Source organism: Lissotriton helveticus, chromosome 1_1 (assembly GCF_964261635.1).
Source record: "Lissotriton helveticus chromosome 1_1, aLisHel1.1, whole genome shotgun sequence".
NCBI lineage: Eukaryota > Metazoa > Chordata > Amphibia > Caudata > Salamandridae > Lissotriton > Lissotriton helveticus.
Window position 1 is genome coordinate 257,030,315 of NC_136057.1, and position 20,545 is coordinate 257,050,859.

At 46.4% G+C, this 20,545-nt stretch overlaps 1 protein-coding gene across 3 annotated transcripts in view; it reads left to right on the forward strand.

The window, feature by feature from the left end:
* The window catches only part of PNLDC1 (PARN like ribonuclease domain containing exonuclease 1), a 458,177-nt gene that overhangs the window by 327,460 nt on the left and 110,172 nt on the right, over positions 1 to 20,545 (forward strand). For all 3 annotated transcript variants that reach the window (XR_013598671.1, XM_078653131.1, XM_078653121.1), the window contains exons 14-16: positions 12,448 to 12,501; positions 12,639 to 12,681; positions 18,829 to 18,928. Coding sequence is in view for 2 of the 3 variants with exons in the window: in XM_078653131.1 (XP_078509257.1) it covers positions 12,448 to 12,501; positions 12,639 to 12,681; positions 18,829 to 18,928 (197 nt within the window). In the remaining variant the exon portion in view is untranslated. The remainder of the gene's footprint in view (positions 1 to 12,447; positions 12,502 to 12,638; positions 12,682 to 18,828; positions 18,929 to 20,545) is intronic.

Below are 20,545 nucleotides of genomic sequence, written 5' to 3' on the forward strand. Positions count from 1 at the left end.
CCCTGCCGGCCAGAACCTACCTTTCTTAGAGACATTGATAATCTTCACCGCAGAGCCACCGAATTAACACTGGGCATCCACAAGTCCATTCTGGACCTAAAGCACCCTCTTCACATCACCAAACTCTCCTTCTCCAATCTTTGGCTCTCACAGAACGCGACCCACATCCCCGTCACTAAGCCCCTCCTTCACCCCCCTACCACCTTCCCTGAGACACATGCGCCCCCACAAGCAACCCTGCCACCTCTCAGAGGAGGACATTCTTGCTCTCCTCCATACCTACAAACCTACTCCTGGCATGCTTAATCCCTCAAAATTATCGTAGGAAGAAGTAGCTGACCTCAGTGGTTACGACTCTGCCTTGACCACCCCATGCCCCTCTGACCTGAGGGAAGTACTCCCTATCGACACAGTTGCATCTAACCCTAACTGATCTGCTACCCTTCGCATCAGAGGGGTGGTAAATAGCAACCTTGCTAGAGTTCCCATCTCTGCTTCTACTCTGACACTTACTCCAGCCCCTCCCTAGCCGGCCTCCTAATAAACTTGGTCAGCTGTAAAACATGCATCTGATGTCGCCGACCTCATTCTGAGACATAAATCAGACCTAGAGATTTTGACTGAATTTTGGCTCAAGGAATCCTCATCGCCCTACCTAGACCTCTTAGTCCCACCCAACTATAACATCGTAAGGATGGACAGGCACTCAAAGAAAAAAGGGGGTGGCATTGCCTGCATCTACCACTCCAACCTCTTTGTTACGGAACTGCAGGTGGACCCTACAGACTCCTGTGAATACCTCGCACTCTCCATCTCCATCTCCATCTCCAACAACACTTCTTAACTGTGCAAACTACACATCTTTTACCACCCCAGGCAAGAATGACACCCTTACGGACCTCCTCATCAAAATCATCACAGCCAAGGTTTCCTACAAACTTTAATGACATTTTCCTTGGCGACGTTAACTTGCATTGGAACGACCCTAAGGATACTCAGGTCAATGCCATTAGAGACTTCTTGACCGATCAAGCCCTTACCCAAGCCTGCTCCCTCCGCAACCATTCAAAATGCACCACCCTAGATTGGATCATTGCTAAAGAATCAGCGGTCAAACTTCTCTCCATTGACCCTTGTGATTGGTCTCACCACCACGCCATCACCTTCCTCCTGCCCAGCACTTACAAGACATGGACACCTCAGCCCGTGATTCCCAAATGATGGTTTAGAGACACCAAGAACCTTGACCACGAGAAAATGGCAGCGCGTTATGAGACCGACCTAGCCCCCCCCCAGTGCACTTTGGTCGACAACCTAGCGGATCATTACTCCTCAACCATATCCGACATTCTCGACGACCTGGCACCATTAAAATTAAAAAGAACCCAGATCAAATACCGAAATCCCTGGTTCAGCAGATACCTCAACAAGGAGAGGAGATTCCTTCGACAGACTGAACGTAACTGGAAACAACACCCTTCAGCAGCACATCTAAAGCATCTCCGCCAGGCCAGAAATGCCTACAATAAGAAAATCCTCAACTCAAAAAAAAAAATTCTTCAGAACCGAACTAGAGAGCGCCAAAAATCGACCTTGCAAGCTGTTTGGTTTGGTCAAACACCAATCCAACAAACTAGCGAAAACCTCCAAAGAAACACCTAAACCCCTAATAACAACTGAGGAATTCTCTTCCATCTTCTGCGACAAAATTTCTGCCCTAGGTAACAAATTGAAATCCGCAATTCACCACCAAAATCAAAATCTGCCAGCTCTACCTCTTCTCTCCGTGTTGCCCTCCCAAACCTCCCCCAAAAACCTAGCGCACTGGCCCAATTTTAAAATCTATGACGAACACTCTAACTCGAAAATTCTTGCCTCCTTAAACCAGAACAATCAATTCAATGATCCTCTTCCATCTAACTGCCTAGCTGCAGCCTCTCAGGCTGTCATCCCTTCCTGGACCTCAATAATCAACGCCGCCCTCCTCCAGGGCTCAATTCCTGTTTCGCTCAAGGCTGGCCAAGTTGTCCCCATCCTAAAAAACCCACGCTGGACCTGTTTCCGCTGAGAACTATAGACCCATATCTAACATCCCACTCCTAGCCAAAGTTCTGGGAAGATGTGTGCAACAGCAACTGAGCCTTCTCATCAACAAATTTCACCTGTTAGATTACTTCCAATCCGGGTTCAGATCGGGACACAGCACGGAAACCACCCTCCTCCACATTGAGATGACGCTCTCCAAGCCCTTGACCAAGGCAAAACCTGTCTCCTAATCCTCCTAGACCTTTCCTCTGCCTTCGACACGGTTAACCATCAAATTCTCCTTGAATGCCTCAAGCTCAGGATGGGGTTGGATGGCACCGTCCTTGAAGGGTTCAGATCCTTCCTACAAAACCTCTAACAGTGAGTCCTCATCAACGGTAATCTATCCGCCCCTTCTCCAGTTACAGTTGGAGTCCCCCAAGGCTCAACCCTCTCTCTCTATAACCTTTACCTTGAACCTCTCACCGAGGTTCTACGTGCTGCCAATATCTCCAACCTTATCTATGCCAGCGACACACAAATCTACATGAAAATCTCTTCCCCTGAGGACATTTTCTCCCTGAATGAGGCCTTGAAGCTGACAGTCCACTGGCTCGCCGCCAACCAGCTTAATCTCAACGCAAATAAAACTGAATTTCTTCTGATCTCTTCCACCCAAACCCAATCCAGACATCCAGGAATGGATCAAGACCATCTCTGCACTAAACTGCCCTCCTACCATTGTTGACTCAGCGAAATCCCTTGGAATAACCCTGAACGGCAGCCTGAATATGCGTGGACATATAAACTCTATGGCCAAAACGGCTAGATTCCACCTGAGTTACCTAAGAAGCCTAAAACCCTTCCTCGATGTTTCCGACCTTAGAACAGCAGTACAGGCACTAGTCATTTCCAGATTAGAATATGGATGCTCTACTCTTGCAGGGCTACCCAAGAAATCTCCGGCCCCATCGAAAGCCTGTCTATCACCGCCGCCAGACTACTAACCGGCTCAAAGAAATTCGACCACATCTCTTCCCACCTCAAAGCGCTGAACTGGCTTCCCCTAGAGGCCAGAATCCAATATAAACTGGCCTGCATTACTCACAAAGCTCTTTATAACAACTCCCCTACATTTCTCGCACAAAAACTCGTGATATCAGGAGGACCCAGAAACTCCCGATCTTTCAAAGACCTACGGCTGCAACCTGCACGCTTCCGGAAGAAAAAAATCTACAGTCGGGCCTTCACTGGAGCTGCGCCAAGAATTTGGAACTCTCTCCCACCCGCCATCAGAAGACTTCCATCCTTGGCACACTTTAAGAAGGAGACCAAAAGCTTCTTAGTGGGTAAATATCTCGCCTAATGAAGACGTTACATTATCTTTCTATGTATTATACCTATTCCTGCACTCCTGGGCATTCCCCCAAGAGTTGAGACTATGTGGCTTCTTGTACAATGGATCTACCTGTTTTAATTTCTTTCCCACATGTAGCCACAACTTTAGACTGCGTGTTTTCTTGCATTATGTATCCCCTATTTTACCCAAGTGATCCCTCCCTTCCCAACGCTCTGTACTTCACCCTTAATACTATAAAGCGCTCTGATACCCTCAAGGGTCTGGTTTGCGCTCTATAAAACTATAAAATAAATAAAAATAAACGTTTCTGCGTCTGCATGATCAGTCTCCAGATGTGTAAAAACCAACTGCCTCAAGCTCAAAACAGACCAAACAGAAGTAGTAATCTTCATCAAAGACTCCTCACTCTGGGACTGCACCTGGTGGCCTTACGAATTCTGAACCACAACCCTCCCGGCAACCCATGCAAAGAACCTTGGAATAGTAATCAACTGCCAACTCACCATGACTGGCCAAGTGAATGCATTCTTTGTCCCCTGCTTCCATACACACAAGGAGGTCAAGAACATCTTCAAATGGCTCCCCACCAACACTTGCAGAACAATCACCCAAACCCTTATTACACGCAAGCTGAACTACAGCATTGCACTCACACCGCATACAGAACCAGATCAGCCAGTCAATCGTGCCTTCTCCTTCCTCGCTCCTAGAGCATAAAACGATCTGCTCCTGCATATGAGAGCCTCCTCAGTTCTTGAATTCCTCCAGAAACTAGCCCATCATTCCTGCTTCAACTCCAGAACACCCTCCCATGGGAGTTGTGCACCCTACCATTAGATAACACAACATAGCATCTTTGAAATTTATTTTTGGGGGTGTCCGCTCCTATAAAGTGCTCTGTAATGCCCTTTGTCAAAGGGACAGTCTGCCAAAGCTGGAGTGGCTTTTCTTCTGAGTAAACTATGACACAGGCCAAAGGAGTTACTGGGTATAACACTGGCTGCCAGCCTCCACTGAAATATGCCCCATAAAGGTTCACAGGACTAAACCTTCCTTTGTATCAGATTCTCTGATAGTGCCAACCTTATCAATCTCACCATCTCCTTGACAATGAGCCCAGGCCTCACTGACCAGCCCATGTATCAAAGAGCCTTCTGCTGTGCTCCTCTCTTGACATAACAAATACACATCTCCTGTCTGGATGTTGCAGTCCTCACCTCTCCGGCCTCTGCAGGCCCCGTGCTTCCAAAATGGAACTCACGGGCCTCCATGTATTGTGTACCATCCACATGCACACACATGCAACTCGGCATGAACATGCAAGTCTCAAGTGCTCTCCCAGTACTCACACACAAGTATCACATGCTGTCTGGTGCTGCATACCATCCTTGCAGGCCTAGGATGAGTTAAGTACACAGCCATGGAATGTTACATGAGTGAGCTAGTAGGTCCCACTGCATTGACACAAGTAAAAAGGTCTGTTCATATTACTGATTCTACTGAACAGAAAATGGGTATGCCGTCACCACCCTGCTGGAGTCACTTAACTCAAGGTAAAAGCAGTATCCCTCTACCTTCATTTAGGGTAGCATTTGGTGCGTCCTTCCCAGTCCAACCAGTCCGCATTACCCTAAGACAGACCAGGCCATGGCACACACACATGATCTGTGTTCGGCCATAACTAAAAACCAATACCAGAGATCTAGATATCCATGCGGCTGGGGCACTCAGGGTGGGGGTGTCGCCATGCAGGGGATTTTTCTGTCCTAATAAAACGTTGTTACCTTTTTTTGTTTGTTCCTACTTTTTCTGCAGGTATGATGGATTGTGGTGTAACATAGTTTACAAACCCCTATGCCACCAAACCCTTGTAGCGTTTATCAAGGCATCTGGTAGTTTTTTAGGTCGAGCTACAACTCGCAGGCTCTATCTGCAAGAACTGCTTTCAGCATTAAAACCACTCTATTCCCACCTCCCGTTTACCGTTGGCTCATTCCACCATCATTCATCTGGCAGCCGATACCTCACTTCCTTTCAGCCTTCCTTTCAACTGAGGAGCACCAGTAAAGTACGGTGTACATACGCATGCCTACTTTATCTCCTGTTTGGGAGAACATTCTTTTTTTATTGATTCTTCTGTTGTCGTTGCTTGTTTCCTTTTACTTTGTCTTAGATTTTAACTTCGATTCGGCAAATTGATGGTTTGTTCTTTGCTTCCTGCTGCAATTACCTATTCATAGCTGAAGTCACACAGGAGGCTGCTCAGAAAAGAAGCATTTGCAATGCAATGGGTCTCACATTAGTCAAAATGCGAGCTATTGGCGTTGCAGATGCAATTTTTTTTTCGTTTAAAAGCATGTCTGCAGTAGCATAATAAACAAATAAATTCCTTTCACGAAGGAAGGGGTGTAGTACCACAGACTTGTTACTTGGTGAATGTTATCGACGGAAAGGGTGCAGTACCACAGGCTGTTATTAGGTGTATGTTAGAAATGGGATTTTTGGCAGGCTAGGGCATGCCCCAAAGCCAGGCCGAAACCACCACTCTAGTCAGAATAAGGGAGTTACACTCCTAAAATAACCCCTGCTCACCTCAATGGTAGCTGGGCACGAGCAGCCAGGCTTATCTTAGAGGCAGTGGGTAAATCATTTGCACATGACCAACAGTAATACAGTGTAAGCACTACAAAAGGACACCACATCAGTTTAGAAAAATATCCAATATTTTTATATACTTGAGACAAGACCAAAAACGATACAAATCCACAATACAGTACTTAAAAATCCACAGTTATCAAAATACTCTTTAAAAGCAGTTCCTTGATGTTGATAGCTCCGTCCGGGGCTATCACGGCATTGTGAGCAAACAAATCCAAACAGTTCTGGCTGACGGCGGCATCGGAGGCCAACTACGGTGTTGGGAAGGCTTTTAGAAATGCAGGGTGTCGGCGGCCTCTCGTTGAGCTCCCGAAAACACGGCGTCCGCAGTCGTCTGTTCCGGAGCTCGGTGCAGGAGTCGTCCGGGCCCTCGAATCACACGCGTTGCTGGTCGATCTCCTGTCTGTTCGAGTCAGGAGTGCTGGCATCGGCCGGCGTCGGATGCTGCAGTGCGAAGTGCAGCGGTGAGGCGTGCAGTGTCCTCAGGTCGCGGTGTGAACAGCGGCTCGGTGGCATTGTCAGATGGCATCGGTGAGACCAGGGTCGTGGTGCGAGATGAAGACAGTGCTCGTCATGGTGCTAGCAGGTCACGGTGCAAGCAGCGGCGTCTTCGTTGCTAAAGCGATGCCATCGGCTGACGTACTGGAGTTGATGGCACCGGCGTCGGTAGGCCATGGCTGGGTGCAGGATGAGGGCGGTGCATCGTTAACTTTACGAGCGGTGCCCTCGAACAACGGTGCAAGGAGCAGTGCCAATTTTGGCGTGGAGCGTCGTCGTCGGGGAGCCAAGGCGGCGTCGTGGAGGCCAAGGCGTCGTCGTGAAGCAAGGTGGTGCGCAGTGCGGTGCCCACAGGTCGCGGTGCAATCAGCGACTTGGTGGCGGAGTCAGCAGGCATCGTCAGTGAGACCAGGGTCGCCGTGGGGCGCTGCTCCCTGCGGTGCCCAGGCTTCAGAGTGAAGCGAGGCAGTGCGGCGTGCGATGCCCACAGGTCGTAGTACGAGCAGCGGCTCGGTGGCGGGGTCAGCAGGCGTTGGCTGTGGACCAGGGTCGCTGTGCGGCGGTGCCCTTTGCGGTGCCTTCGGAACACAGTCGGCAGCGGCGTCGTAGAAGTCAACGAGTTGCTTTTCTTCTGTTGCAGCACAAAACACACAGTCCCCAGTGTTGAGGGCAGAAGAGCTTGAGGTCTTTGCTGTTCCTGAGACTTCTTGAACAGGGGGCAAGCTCTACCTCAAATCCTTGGAGAAACTCACAAAAGTAGATTGCAGAAAGTTCAGTCCAGTCCTTTCACTGCCCAAGACAGAAGCAGCCACTGCATGCCAACACAGCAAAGCACACAGCAAAGTGGTTGTCCTTGCTCACAGCTTCCATTTCGGCCTTCTCTGGTGTGATTTCCTGCCAGGGGGTGAAGACGGCATTGTCAGAGGCAGACCAGGCCCTTTGAGGTGCAAGGAAATCTCCTCCCCCTTCCCCCATCGCAGCTCAAGTCTATTCAGCCCTTTCCGGACCCACCTAGACTATCTGGAGCCCCTCCTGCTCCCCAGCCTTCTGTCATCCAGAACCCAGACAGGCAATCTACATTCCAGCAGAGGCACACAGGATGACTGAGCAAGGAAACGCCTACTTTCTAAAAATTGTGTTTTTAAACACAGAATGTAAAAACCATCTTCACTAAATGATGTATTTTAACATTCTGAGCTCAGCGAATTTCAACCTTGTTCCCTCATTCAGTTTAGGATTATAAGATGTTCTAATCAAACTGCCCATTCTGGCCTATGAGAACAGGAAGCTTTGCAATAGTGAAAAACAATGGGCTGTAATTCACTATCAGGGCTTGCCACACACACCAGGGCATGTCCTACCTTTCACATACACTTCACCCTGCCCACCGGGGTACCTTGGGCCTACCTTTGGGGTGCCTTACATGTAAGAAAAGGTGAAGTTAGGGACTGGCAAGTATGTGCACTGGACAAGTCGACACAACTGCGTGCAGACTCTGCAATGGCAGGTCTGAGTTACCTTTTTAAAAGCTACTCACGTGGGTGGCACAATCAGGGCTGCAGGCCCACTAGTAGCATTTGATTCACAAGCCCTGGCACACTCAGATCACTTACCTAGGGAACAACAAGTAAATCAAATATCCAGTCATGGAAGCACCAATCCAGAACACAATTTACACAGCGAGCATATGCACTTTAGCACAGATTAGCAGTGGTAAAGTGCCCAGAGTCCTAAAACCAACACAAGCAAAATAGGAGGAAGAAGCAAAAAGTTTGGGGATAAATCAGCAAAAAGGGCCATTTCCAATAGTGTCCCTAGAATTTCTTTTATAAACAAACATGCACTCCTCACACTGAAGAGTTTACAAGGCAGCAAGCTGGTGTTTAACTAAACACCTAAATACATACATAGTGATTTCTATGGCACTGCTTAACAAAAAAACCTCCTGGTTATTTATTAATCATTGACAGCACACTCAGTGTATATATATATATATGTGTCATAAAAGTTTTTACTTTTCTTATGATATGTATGTTGGGGTGCGAGGCACAATTGTGAAAAGAGGTGCCATTTCGGTGCTTGTACGCAAGTGCGTAGAAACCTAACGGTGAAGATTCTAAACAAGTCTTCTACATTAATTAGAGATAGAGATTTGTCTAATTTATTTTGGTGGAAGGCCTAAACAACTATCTATGATTTGCTCGGGATAGTAGAGGTTGTAGTTGTTGAAATGTTTGGGCATTTTATTGAGTTTGATTGTTTTAAGACAACCTAGGGCTGGTGTGCAACCTATTTAATCTGTCTGGATATTGCTGGCAGGACTTATTGAAGTTGTTGCACTATTTGAAATGTGAACATTGACAGAGCATGGTAATGTGAGTGTTTTACATGTCTGCGTATCTGTGCTACTTCAGTGTATAATGAAATGGAAAGTGCCTTCTCTGCAGGGGCTCATGGCAGCTTGTTGTCCTTTAAACAGCAACCACCAGCATGTTGAAGATGCGTATGTTTTGTTGTAAGTGGAGCCCTTTCAAGGGGTTAGAGATGACATTAGGAGGTCAAAAAAGCAATGTGAGCAATCCAGAGGCAATGGCACACACTCCTATTATCCTTACATTATTAGGCATCTAACAGCTAGGCCACTATAACAACCATTAATTTGAGACAATTACTTCCAGGTTAACTTCTGTGGAACAGGGGGAGAGGTGGTTGTAGCAAAGATGGTCGTGCCTGATCCCAAACTCTTTTCTCCTGGTCACCTGCAGAATGCTTAGACCCCCGCACCTTTGTCTGTAACAGGCACCTCCAAGCTGTAATTTTAAGTATATTTATATATCGTTTACTACCCCTGACGACAGGGTTCGCAAAGGAAGTGGCAGGAGTAGGGGGAGCAAGTTAGAGGCAGTGTTTTCAGGTTACATATCCGCCGAACCGGTTCAGGGACACAGAGGACATCAAAAACAATGTGTTTGCCTTGTAAACTACACACTCAAGCTTTGCTCTAAGAAATCAATACCTTTAAAGGTGGATTTTAAAAGCCTTAATCTTGTACAGATAAAATGTGCAGTAATGATTCAAAAGGATTCAAAAGGAGAATAAAATTGCAGTTTAAAAATGCTGTCATTAATGAAAACAATAAGAACATTTAAAAAAATGTGCATGTTTAAATGGCATCCTAGACCTTAATGCTAATTGTAAACCCTACGCTAATTTAGTAGGCTAAATATTATATATTATTCCTGCCTGTTGAATATTTGGAATATTTTTTGAAATCGCAAGGCTGCCCATTTGTTATCAGAGTTCTGTCAGGGAAGAACAGGTTTGTGCTTTGCCATGGACAGTGTAAAGGATACACGAAGATTCTGCAGGAGCGTCAGGAATCCGAAGTATAATCCACAGCCTTCCCCTGCAGCCTTCCGGCTCTATCAAGCACTAGAGCACAGGAGGCCAAAACAGGGGAAAACAGGGGGAGAAAACAAGGAAAGGTTGGGGGTAACAAGTGGGTGTTGAGGATCTTCAGACTGGTCGTCTCAACCTTCTTGTGGGCTTGGCAATCAAGAGAGACTGTAATGCAAAGGGTTATATTCTTACATCTGCAGAGGACAATCACATTCCCAATTATACAACATAACCTTTCATACCTAGCTACTTGTATGTGAATGTTCCTGAATGGATATGAGAGGACCTCTGGACAGGGATACAACTGGAGCTGCAGTGAAGAAGACAATACCTTCATAAGTTGAAGGACCTCAAGTATACTTGTATATGGCGTGAAGAACAAGATATACTGCTTACTCTGATCTTCAGTCTAAACTGCCACGAAGCACACCCCAAAGGATTATTTGAATCATAAGAATTCGGTTGTCATATCCTGGATAGTGGAAACAACATCTACAACAAACAAAACAGGGAATCATACACTGCAATACCGTAGTACTAATACCAATTACAAAGGGCAGCGCAAGAATGCGCTGTTACCGTGTTTCTGGAACATGCAACTGTAGCCCATTCCTCTCTGGTCCACGCAAGATGTCAAGTCCAAATGAGGTGAAGAAAGCACCAGAGCTGAATTACCCCCAAAGTAATTTGTGAGTGAAGGGACGAAGAAAAGTCCTAACTAACTAAGGGCAGCACACCTGTAGCAACCCGGCCGCCAACGGAGCAGAACCCGGCTGGCAGCGGGGCAAATCTGGTGTGGTAGGAAGAAGGAAAGGTGAAGGAGTGTCCGGCCCGTCAGCGGAGCAAAACCCGGCTGACAAGCGGAGCGGGAAATGAGGCCAATAACAAGGGGAGGACGCCTGGCCCGTCAGCGGAGCAAAACCCGGCTGACAAGCGGAGCAGCAAGGAGGCAAAGGTAGGGAGAGGAGATCCCGCCGGATGGCGGAGACAAACCCGGCCGCCGGGCGGGACTCCAGAACACTGCACAGCAGCAGAAAATAGGAAAAAGACACGGAACGTGTCAAATTGCACAAGTGCGGTGGGGAGGCGCTTTGTGCACAAGAGAGACGGCCCGCAAAGGTTCTTAAACCGAACCACAGAGCCGATGTCACTCTCACAGCGGGAGAACGCCAGGACGAAGAAGAAACCGGAAGTCAGGCACAGGAAGTCAGGCACAGAAACTAACCCAACGGAGCTAGACGCTAGAACGTGAAGCGTCGCTCCCTGGGTCACGAATACCTATATAGCGCACAATTAAAGGGCTAGCGCACCGGGGAGGGGGCTTGAGGCATGACAGACAGGAATTCCCACATGGCTGCTCTCTGCTTCTATAGCTGGCTTTGATTGAGAGTGAAATCTGGATTGGGAACTGGCTAATCAGCGTGACATTTGCCTATATTCTCTTGGGAGAATAAACATCCAAATTGAATCTCTTCAATATAAACTATCACAGCCTAGTTTACGTCAGTTGATCATCACATGTTTACATTAATGTTGACCCTGCTCTTCATGGGAACAGCCCAGCCAGAACTGTCAGGCCAGGTCCTCCCTGGACCGGAAATCAGCATCTTGGAACTTGTTTCGTGGTTTCACCCCTCATCAGCCAGGCTAGCTTGAATCCAGTAGCACAGCGAGCAAAGGGCCCACATCTGGGCATACCCTTGCCACTTAGGGTAAACATAGCAAACAAAACAAGATGATGGACTGAGTGCTGAACCCTTTTAGCCACTCACCCCCAGTCAAGCGATCTGGGTTTAGTCAATTGTTCTTTTGCTCACTGTGCCACCCCAGTTTCAACACACCGTCAATCATTTTATTTTGTGATGTTGCTGTGTGCGTCCTAAGTGGCTAAGGGTATGCCTAGACGTGGGTCCGTAGCTCGCTGCACCACTGGATTCAAGCTAACCTGGCTGATGAGGGGTGATACCCCGGAACCGGTCCCAGGATGCTTGTTTCCGGGCCAGGAAGGACCTGGCTTTTCAGTTCAGGCTGAACTGTTCTCATGGGGAGCAGGGTCTAGCCTGATTTACACATGGCTGGGTTCAAACTGGGGTGACATAGCGAGCAAAATAACTATGGATTAAACCCAGATCTGAGACTGGGGATGAGTGTTTGAAAAGTTTCAACACTCTGTCCATCATTTCATTTTGTGATTTTGCTAGATATTTACACCCAACACCAAGGGACATTTTATGGAATATGTAAAGCGGGCATTAAGAGGTTAGGCGACCTTTAAGGCCACGATAAAAGGTTTTCATGGCTTACTGTTCGAATAGTCTTCGTGCGTGCATTGCTTTATTTTTTATGTCAAAATGTAGGTTTCTACCAGCACCTCTCTCTGCCTTGTATGAACGCATCAGAGTACCTGCGAACAGAATGTTGAGGAAACCATACAGTATGATTGAACTGGAAAAGCTACCCAGGCATTTCAGTTAATTATTGTGTTTATTCTCGTTTGTTACATTTAGTGGAGGAATCATGCCCCCACGAAGCTGCCTATGATGCTTTTGTTTGTGGATCAGGTACATATAAAGTTTGTTCAGTGTTCAATATTTGTATATACTGTTACATAAAACATATAATCCTTTGCCTCTTCTTTTTAAGGTCTCCTTTACTCCCTGTTCTAACCCTATGCTCTCTCATCATTTTGTTTCCCCAGTGCTTGTGAAGCTTGGCCACCTTTTACTTGTAACGCATCAAATGTAGGTAAAATTGGCATCCTCTTTTTAATTGCCCAGGCGGGCAAACTACCTAAACTCACTTTTCAATCTGCACTTCTGTACCATGTTTAGCCTTCACCATAAGCATCACCCTAAGAACTTGTTTCTAATGACGGTTCAGCCACACCCATGCATGTGTGTATATATGTATGCAGTATTTATATAACATCCTTGGATGTGGCCATTTCTGCTGGGTCATCTCTACACTTTTTTTTCCTTTACTCTCCTGTATACTGAACCTGTTTTTGTTGCCTTTTATGACTGTTCACTTTTCCACTGCAAGCCAGCGCTAAAGGGCTTGAGCACTCTTTAAAACCTGGAAGAATTGCCTCATTCCCAAGTGGCGCACTAAATTTACTTGTAAGACCCTTCTAAAGTGGCACTATTTGTGCATGGGCCCTGTAAATGAATTACTACTAGTGGACCTGCACGGATTGTGCCACCGATTTAAGTAGCCCTTAAACATGTCTTAGTCCAGCCTTTGCAGGTTGTGTTCTGTTTTGAATTCCTAAATTAACCTTTTTGCCAGGCCCAAACCTTCCGTTTTTAATACATATATCACTCATAGGGTAGTCCCTGGACAGCTCGCAGGGCAGAGTACAGGGTATTTAAAAAGTAGGACAAGTACTTTTAAGTATTTCATGTCCTGGAAATGAAAAACTCCTACATTCATTTTTCACTAGTGCAAGGCTTACCTCTCCCACAGGATAACATTAGAATTACCTTATTGCATTCAATAAGCTGTAAGTTCCAAATGGGGACAGGTAACCAGTTCCTTTTTGCTGTCTTTGTAAAAAATTCTCACTTATGGTAAAGTCAGATTTTAAATTTCATTTTTGAAAATGGCACTTTTAGAAAGTTTGCATTTTTCTGCCGGCAGCCTCTCTCTGGATCACATGACTGGGTGTAGCTGACAGTTGGGCTTTGTGTATTCCCCTTAGACATCCACTCACAGTGGAGAGCTTTGATGTGCCTGGATGGTCCATCACTGGCAGAATGGGTAGATAGAGCTGAGCACAGCCCTACTTACCCTTGAACAGGATGTGTTCTGCCTCTACAAAAAGGGCTGTATACCTCCTGTATTCACTCTGGGGGTGGGGGAGGCAGGAAGACGCTGCAATTCAAAGGGAAACCTCTAGAAGCTTCTCCCACCTCAAAGGAGGCACCTGGTATAAATATTGGACCTCCGACACAAACTCTGCAGTACACTTCTGACCCTGTAGAGACTCTGCCAGGAAGGACTGCTGTGTTGCTGAATGGACTGCTGCTTTCCTGGACTGCTGTTCTTCTAGATTACTGTATTGTTGCTCTTCTGTCTTGCTGGATTGCTCCCCTCCTGACTCAGTCAGAAGGATTGAACCTGAACCCAGGATTCCCAGAGTGACTCCAAGGGTTAGTCTGCTGGCCTCCTGTTTAGAGCAAGGACATAACATAATGTAATGGAAAGTGGATTTGTAGTGCTTTACTTGTCACCTTTGACGGTGTCTAGACACTGGGTAGGTGAGTGTATACAGGCTGTCTCTGTCAACATTATGATCCCACAAGAAGACTAACTGAATAGCTAGGTCTTCAGCTTTTTGTGGAATTCAGGTAGTGCGGACGAGGCCTTAATTTCTTGGAGGAGGTCCATCGAGGATTTGGCAGCTTGGTAGGAGAATGTTCAAACTCCCATTCTGGCTCTGCAGATGTGGAGTGTGTGTGTGGGAGTGAGACAGAGTGAAGTTGTCTGGTGGGTTTGTGGAAGGGAAGCCGGTATTTAGGTAATTGGGTTCCATGTTGTGCAGTGTCTTGAATGCGTGTGTGAGAAGTATGAACTGGCAGCTCTTTCGGATGGGGAGCCAGTCATTTCTCCGAGTAGTGGTGTGGGTTCAGCCTGGGACATCAAGGACAAGTCTGGCAGGGTGTTTTGGATTGGTTGATGTCTGTGAAGGAGCTGGGTTGGGGTGCTTGTGTAGAGTGTGTTGCCATATGCTTGTGATTATGGCCCGCTTGATGGTATATCTGGTGCCAGTGGCAGCCACTTGAAGATTTTGTGTAACATGCAGAGGAGGTGGAAGCATGAGGATATGACAGCATTGACCTGGGACTTCATGGTGAGAGCGGTGTCAAGGATGAGACCTAGGTTTCTAGCATGATTCGTTGGGGTGGATGTGGGTACAAAATTGTCGGGCCACCAGGTGGAGTCCCAAGGTGAGCTCTTATTCCCAAAGATCAGCACTTCAGTTTTGTCAGTGTTGAGCTTAAGGCAGTTTTTTTCATTCAGTAGGCCACACTGGTCATGCATTATTTATTTATTTATTTAAATTCTTATATCGCGCAGGAATCAATCCCGTGAGGGTATCTCCGCGCTTTGCTCATCAGGGCCAGAGTGTCACAATTAGCAGATATGGTGAGGTAGTTATTACGGTTGGAATGCTTCACGGAAGAGTAGAGTTTTTAGAGACTTTCTGAAAGACATATGATTAGTAGTCAGTCTCAGCTCATTGGGAAGTTTGTTCCATAGAGCGGGGCCAATTGAGGAGAATGCTCGGTCTCCCTGTCTGGATTTTTTTGTGACTGGTGGTTTCAAGAGGGCTTGATTGCAGGAGCGGAGTGACCAACAGGGTTGATACAGCTCTAGTGATTGGGAGAGATATTTAGGGCTATCTCCATATAAGCTTTTATGTACCGTGCAACAAATATTAAAACTGATTGGCTGCCGTATGGGAAGCCAATGCAGTTCCTCCAGCAGGGGCTTGGATGGCGTCCTAGGTGGTACATTCATGACCAGTCTAGCCGCCGTATTCTGGACTACCTGCAAACGTCCCACTGCATCCGCGTTAGCAAGTGTCAGCAGGGCGTTGCAGTAGTCCAGGCGGCTAGTGACCAAGGCCTGTACGAGAGTCTTCCTATGGGTATCAGGGAGGTATGGGAAGACTCGTCTTAGAAGGCCAATGGTGTGAAAGCACAGTCCTGCAATATGGTTCGTGTGATCCTTGAGGGTTAGTTTTTGGTCAATTTTAACCCCTAAATTTTGGACATGTGGCTTTGATGTTGGAACTGGACCCAGGTCCAGTGGCCACCAATCGGGAGACCACAGGAGATTAGCTTTGCCGAAGAGCATAATCTCTGTTTTTGCCACATTGCATTGGAGGCAGTTTGCTGCCATCCAATGTGACACTGCCCTCATACCCTCAGCAAAGTTTTCCTTCACTTTAGGGCCAAGGGAGTTGAAAGGGTAGAGGAGCTGAGTGTCATCAGCGTAAGAGACTGGTGTGAACCCGTATTTTCGTACAATCTCAGCAAGGGGGGGCCACATAAACATTGAATAATGTAGGGCTGAGACAAGAGCCCTGTGGCACCCCTTTTGTGAGCACCCTCGAGATGGATCTGTAGGGGCAAGGCTGATTGATTGCGATCTTCCGGAGAGGAAACTCTCCAACCAGGTTAGTGCTAAGCCTCCTATCCCCACACCCTGCAAGCGGCTGAGAAGGATGTTGTGGGACACGGTATCAAAGGCCGCAGACAGGTCCAGCAGCACTAGAATCATGGAACCCCCTCTATCCTGTGACATTTTGATCTTGTCAGTCACCGAGAGGAGGGCAGATTCAGTGCTGTGGCAGATTCAGTGAAGTTTGTCTTGGTGGTTGAAAGTGTCTTCTGAGTGGTAAACAATTAGCTGGGTGGTGTTAACATAGGAGAAGACGTTGATTTGGTGGGATCTCATGATGTTTGCCAAAGGAGTCATGTATATGTTGAAGGGTGTTTGGCTGATTGATTATCCCGGTGGGACACCGCAGATGAGATCCTTGGGTTCTGAAGTGGGCATAGAGAACCTGACTCATGTTCTTCCCGATGGGAAGGAAGCTATCCATTGAAGTGCTGTTCCTTGTTTTCATGCTGTGTGTAGTTTGAAGATGATTGTGTGATGGGAGACGGTGTCAAAAGCAGTGGAGAGGTCGAGGAGGATAAGGGAGGTGGTCTGTCCACAGGCAAGGTTAGTGTATATGATGTCTCTTGCAGTGATGAGGGCTGTTTTGGGCTGTGCTTGTTTCAGAATTCTGATTGTGAGTTGTCCAGGAGTTTGTGGTGTAAAGTTTTCTGTTGATAGTCTTCTCAATTTGGGAAGGCAAGCGACAAGATAGGTTGGTGGTTGTTGAGTACTTCAGGGTTGGCCGAGGGTTAAGGAGGGCAGTGACTTTGGCATGTTTCTAGCTGTCTGGTAAGGTGGCGGTCTTGAGGAAGGTGTTGATGATGGAACTGAGTGCAGTGTTGATCGTGGCTCTTCCCAGGTTGTAGATATGACGGGGCAGGGGTCTGTGGGAGTCCCTGAGTGGATTGTCTTCATTATTGCTGCAGCGTCCTCTATGGATAGAGAGTTCTATGCTGTCAATTTGGTAGTCTTTAGTTGATGAGGTTAGCAAGTTAGGAAGGTCAATTGGGGTGGCTGGGATTCGAAGTTGCTGTAGGTGTTCGTGATTTCGTGGAAAAAGTCAGAGACGTTGTTGAAGAGGTCTTGTGAAGGAGTGATGGTTTGGGTTGCAGTTGCTGGGTTGATGAATTCCTTGATGTGCCAAAAAGTTCCTTGCTGCTGTTGGCGCTAGATTCTATTCTTAGAATCAGGGCCTTTTTCTTGGTCTCTTTTACTTGATGGCGATAGCACCTAAGTGCTGCCTTGTAGGAGTTTCTTCTGGTGGTTCCTCAGATGTTTCTCGATTTCCTTTCAAGTTTTTGTGCAAACACTCTTGGATTCTCTGAGGTCAGTGTTGTACCAGCTAGCTTGTTTGTTGGATCTTTTGGGTTTGGTGTTTTTCAGGGATGCCAGGGTATTGGCACAGGTGGTGTTCAGTTATTGAAGTTGTTTTTGTTGTTGATGAGGTCGTTGGTCGGGTCTGGGTACTTGAGTTGGAGGACGTTGAGCCATTCTGTTTGTGTAACTTTCTTTCAGCAGCGGTTTGGGGTGTTGCTAAACTCTGTAGGGGTGGTTGATGGCCCTGTTATGTGGAAATAGGACGAAGGAGTAGTCAGTCTATGTGGGTGGAGTGATGTGGCTGACTTTAAACTTGTCATGGAGAAGAAGATGGATTAAAGGGTGTGACTGGCGATGTGGGTAGAGCCCTGTATGAGCTGGGAGAGACCGATGTTCTGTAGACTTACGAGCAAGTCCGTGGAGTTGGAGTCCATGGGTCCGTCAATTTGAAGTTTGAGATCGCCTAAGTATATGAAGTCTTTGGTGCTTATGGCGAGAGGTGCTGTGGGGTCGGTCACTCAAATCTTTAACATTTTATATCTTCGGTTCTACTGATTAGATTTATGTTATTTTGGTCTTGATTTAGTTATTAAAGTTTGCTCTATTTTTCTAAATTGGTGTGGAATGTTTTTGTGTGTGGTGTTTTAACTTTATTATTGTTTGATGTGCTGCATAAATACTTTACAAATTGCCTCTAAGTTAAGCCTGAGTGCTCTGTGCCAAGCCACCAAAGGGATGAGCACAACCCCAAACTTTAACCACTATTGTCTTAGTGGTAGTGACTTTGACCCGTACATTTAGTATTCCCCAGGCCCTCAATCTGACAAGCAGTTATGGTGTTTCATCTGAATAAATTGGTCTTTGGCTCATCCCATCTTTCCTAACAAAAATGGTGTCTGCCTTTCACAAGAACCAGTCCATTACTCTTCCATCTTACTTTGCTCTTCCTCCTCACTCCACCAAAAAAAAGGAGTGGCTACATAGTCTGAACACCAGGCATCTTACTACATTAACCACCCTGGAAGGATAAAGAGGATGATCAGCTCTTCGTGTGCTTTGCTAGATAAATAATTAAAATGTGTGCTTTGTCAAGAAGATCCCCTCCAGTTTCCATTTATGCTAATTCTGCTAGAGCTTGGGCTGATTCCTCTGCTCTCACCAGAGGAGTTCCAGAGGTTGACCTATACCACACTGCCAACATTGCTTCATAGTTGCATTCATTTAACTGCCTCACTGGGCCTAAAGTTACTGTAAGCACTCTTGCTGTCTATTGTCTCACTGTCCCACCATCCCTCTGCTCGTATTCTGCCGTATTGAACCATATTAGACTGTCAGTGCATCCTTGCATCAGAAGATAGATTGTTGTGGACCCTTCTGAGTTGGCATTTTCTTTCTTCTAGGGACACTGAGGATCCTACACGTCCTTTTTCTCGTTACATGGATGTAATCAGGGAACATATCAACCAAGTGAATCTAATCCGTGCTAGAGTCTCCCGCATTGTAAGTGTTCCCCATAATGTTCCTGCTCTCAGCCTAATTCTCCCATCTCCCTCATCCTCATTCTGCTTGACATGCTTTCTTAGTTCTCCTCTTTGCTCTCCCCTTCACTCCTGTGATCATTCTTACCAATCTTTACCACACTGATTGGGTACCATGGAATTGTGTAATAGTAACATCTGTTCTTCTTTAGCAAATTGTGACTTCAAAACTATTATTAAGTGATGCTCAAATAAGTTATGTAGGGCTCTATGGCTATTAGAACATTCCGCCCCTATAGCAGTGAAGGCTAGTATTTGACGGCGCTAGGGGGGTAAGTCGTGAGGCTGTGTAGGGAGTGCAGGGAGTAGAGAATGAAGAAATAAACACTTACCTGTCTGTCGACGCCTCCTCTCCCTCTTTGTCCGCTTCCAGGGCAGGAAGCACCCAGCTCCCAACCTCACCATAGCCAATCACAATGCTGCAATACAGTGTATCAGCTGTCAGCCAGAGGATGGGAGGCTGGCCATGTTCTCCATGCAGGCTGTAATGCAGCTTGCATGGAGACCATGCAAAGTGCACAACTGTTTGACCGGCCCAAGACTGCCGGCTAAAGCGTCCTGCACACTTGGAGTGGGAAAACCACTCCTCCCGCTCTGCTCTGTGAGCAGAGCAGCCTCACACCTACCCTGCTTAACAAGGGGAAAATTTAATTCATAATAACAATGAGTTATCATTTTATTTTTTTCTCTTTGACTTGCTCAGTGGGGTGAGTCTCCGCCTTAGCGGAGAAGCCACCACTGCTCAGAGACTGTTCTATTTTGAAATCCCCTTCTGCTCTGTGAGGCCTTTTGTTTACAGTAATACCTGAGAACAAACATTGGAATGTTGGAGCTCCGGGCTTCTGCCGGCCATTAAAAGCCCAGAGCACTCCATTGTTTTCAACAGCGCTCCCAACATTTCAGTGTTGTAATATTAAATAAATGTAAAATTTGTTTCTAGTTTTTTAACCCATTATCATACTAGTAAAAATACAAAACATCGTCTTAAGTTTTTCTAAAGTAATTACTTCAGCACTACTGAAAGCGTGACAGGTTTTAGATGGCATATTTATACACCCTGTATAACTTATTTAAAAGTTATTATAAGCAAACTCAAACTTGCGGAGAATGTTGTTGTTTTCAGGTTATGGCCACCAGTAGTTGATTCTTTTTTTTAAACAGGCAATATGAGAAGTTGGCCTGGCATATGCTGTCCACTAATTAAAGTGGGCACCTTTTACCAGTCCAAACAATCCTTATTGGTAATTAGGGTAAAGACAACCTTTATAGAAAGCTATCCTAGTGGTAGCTGTGAAGAGAAGCCTTCAGGCTAAGTCTTGAAGGAATGTAAAGTAGCCTGTTTTACCAGACCAGAACCTCCTGAATAACCAACTTAAAGGAGAACCACAAAAGAGATCTATAAAATATATGTATTTGTAACTAAACACTCTCTACTAACCTCTTTTTGAGCTTAGAGCACCAGGCACAATACTTAATCAATAAAACAACCGTAAATAGCACACTACACAGCGGGCTCCAGGGGGAGACCGAACCATATACGAAAAAAATTGTATAATATCAACAACTACACTAGGCACAG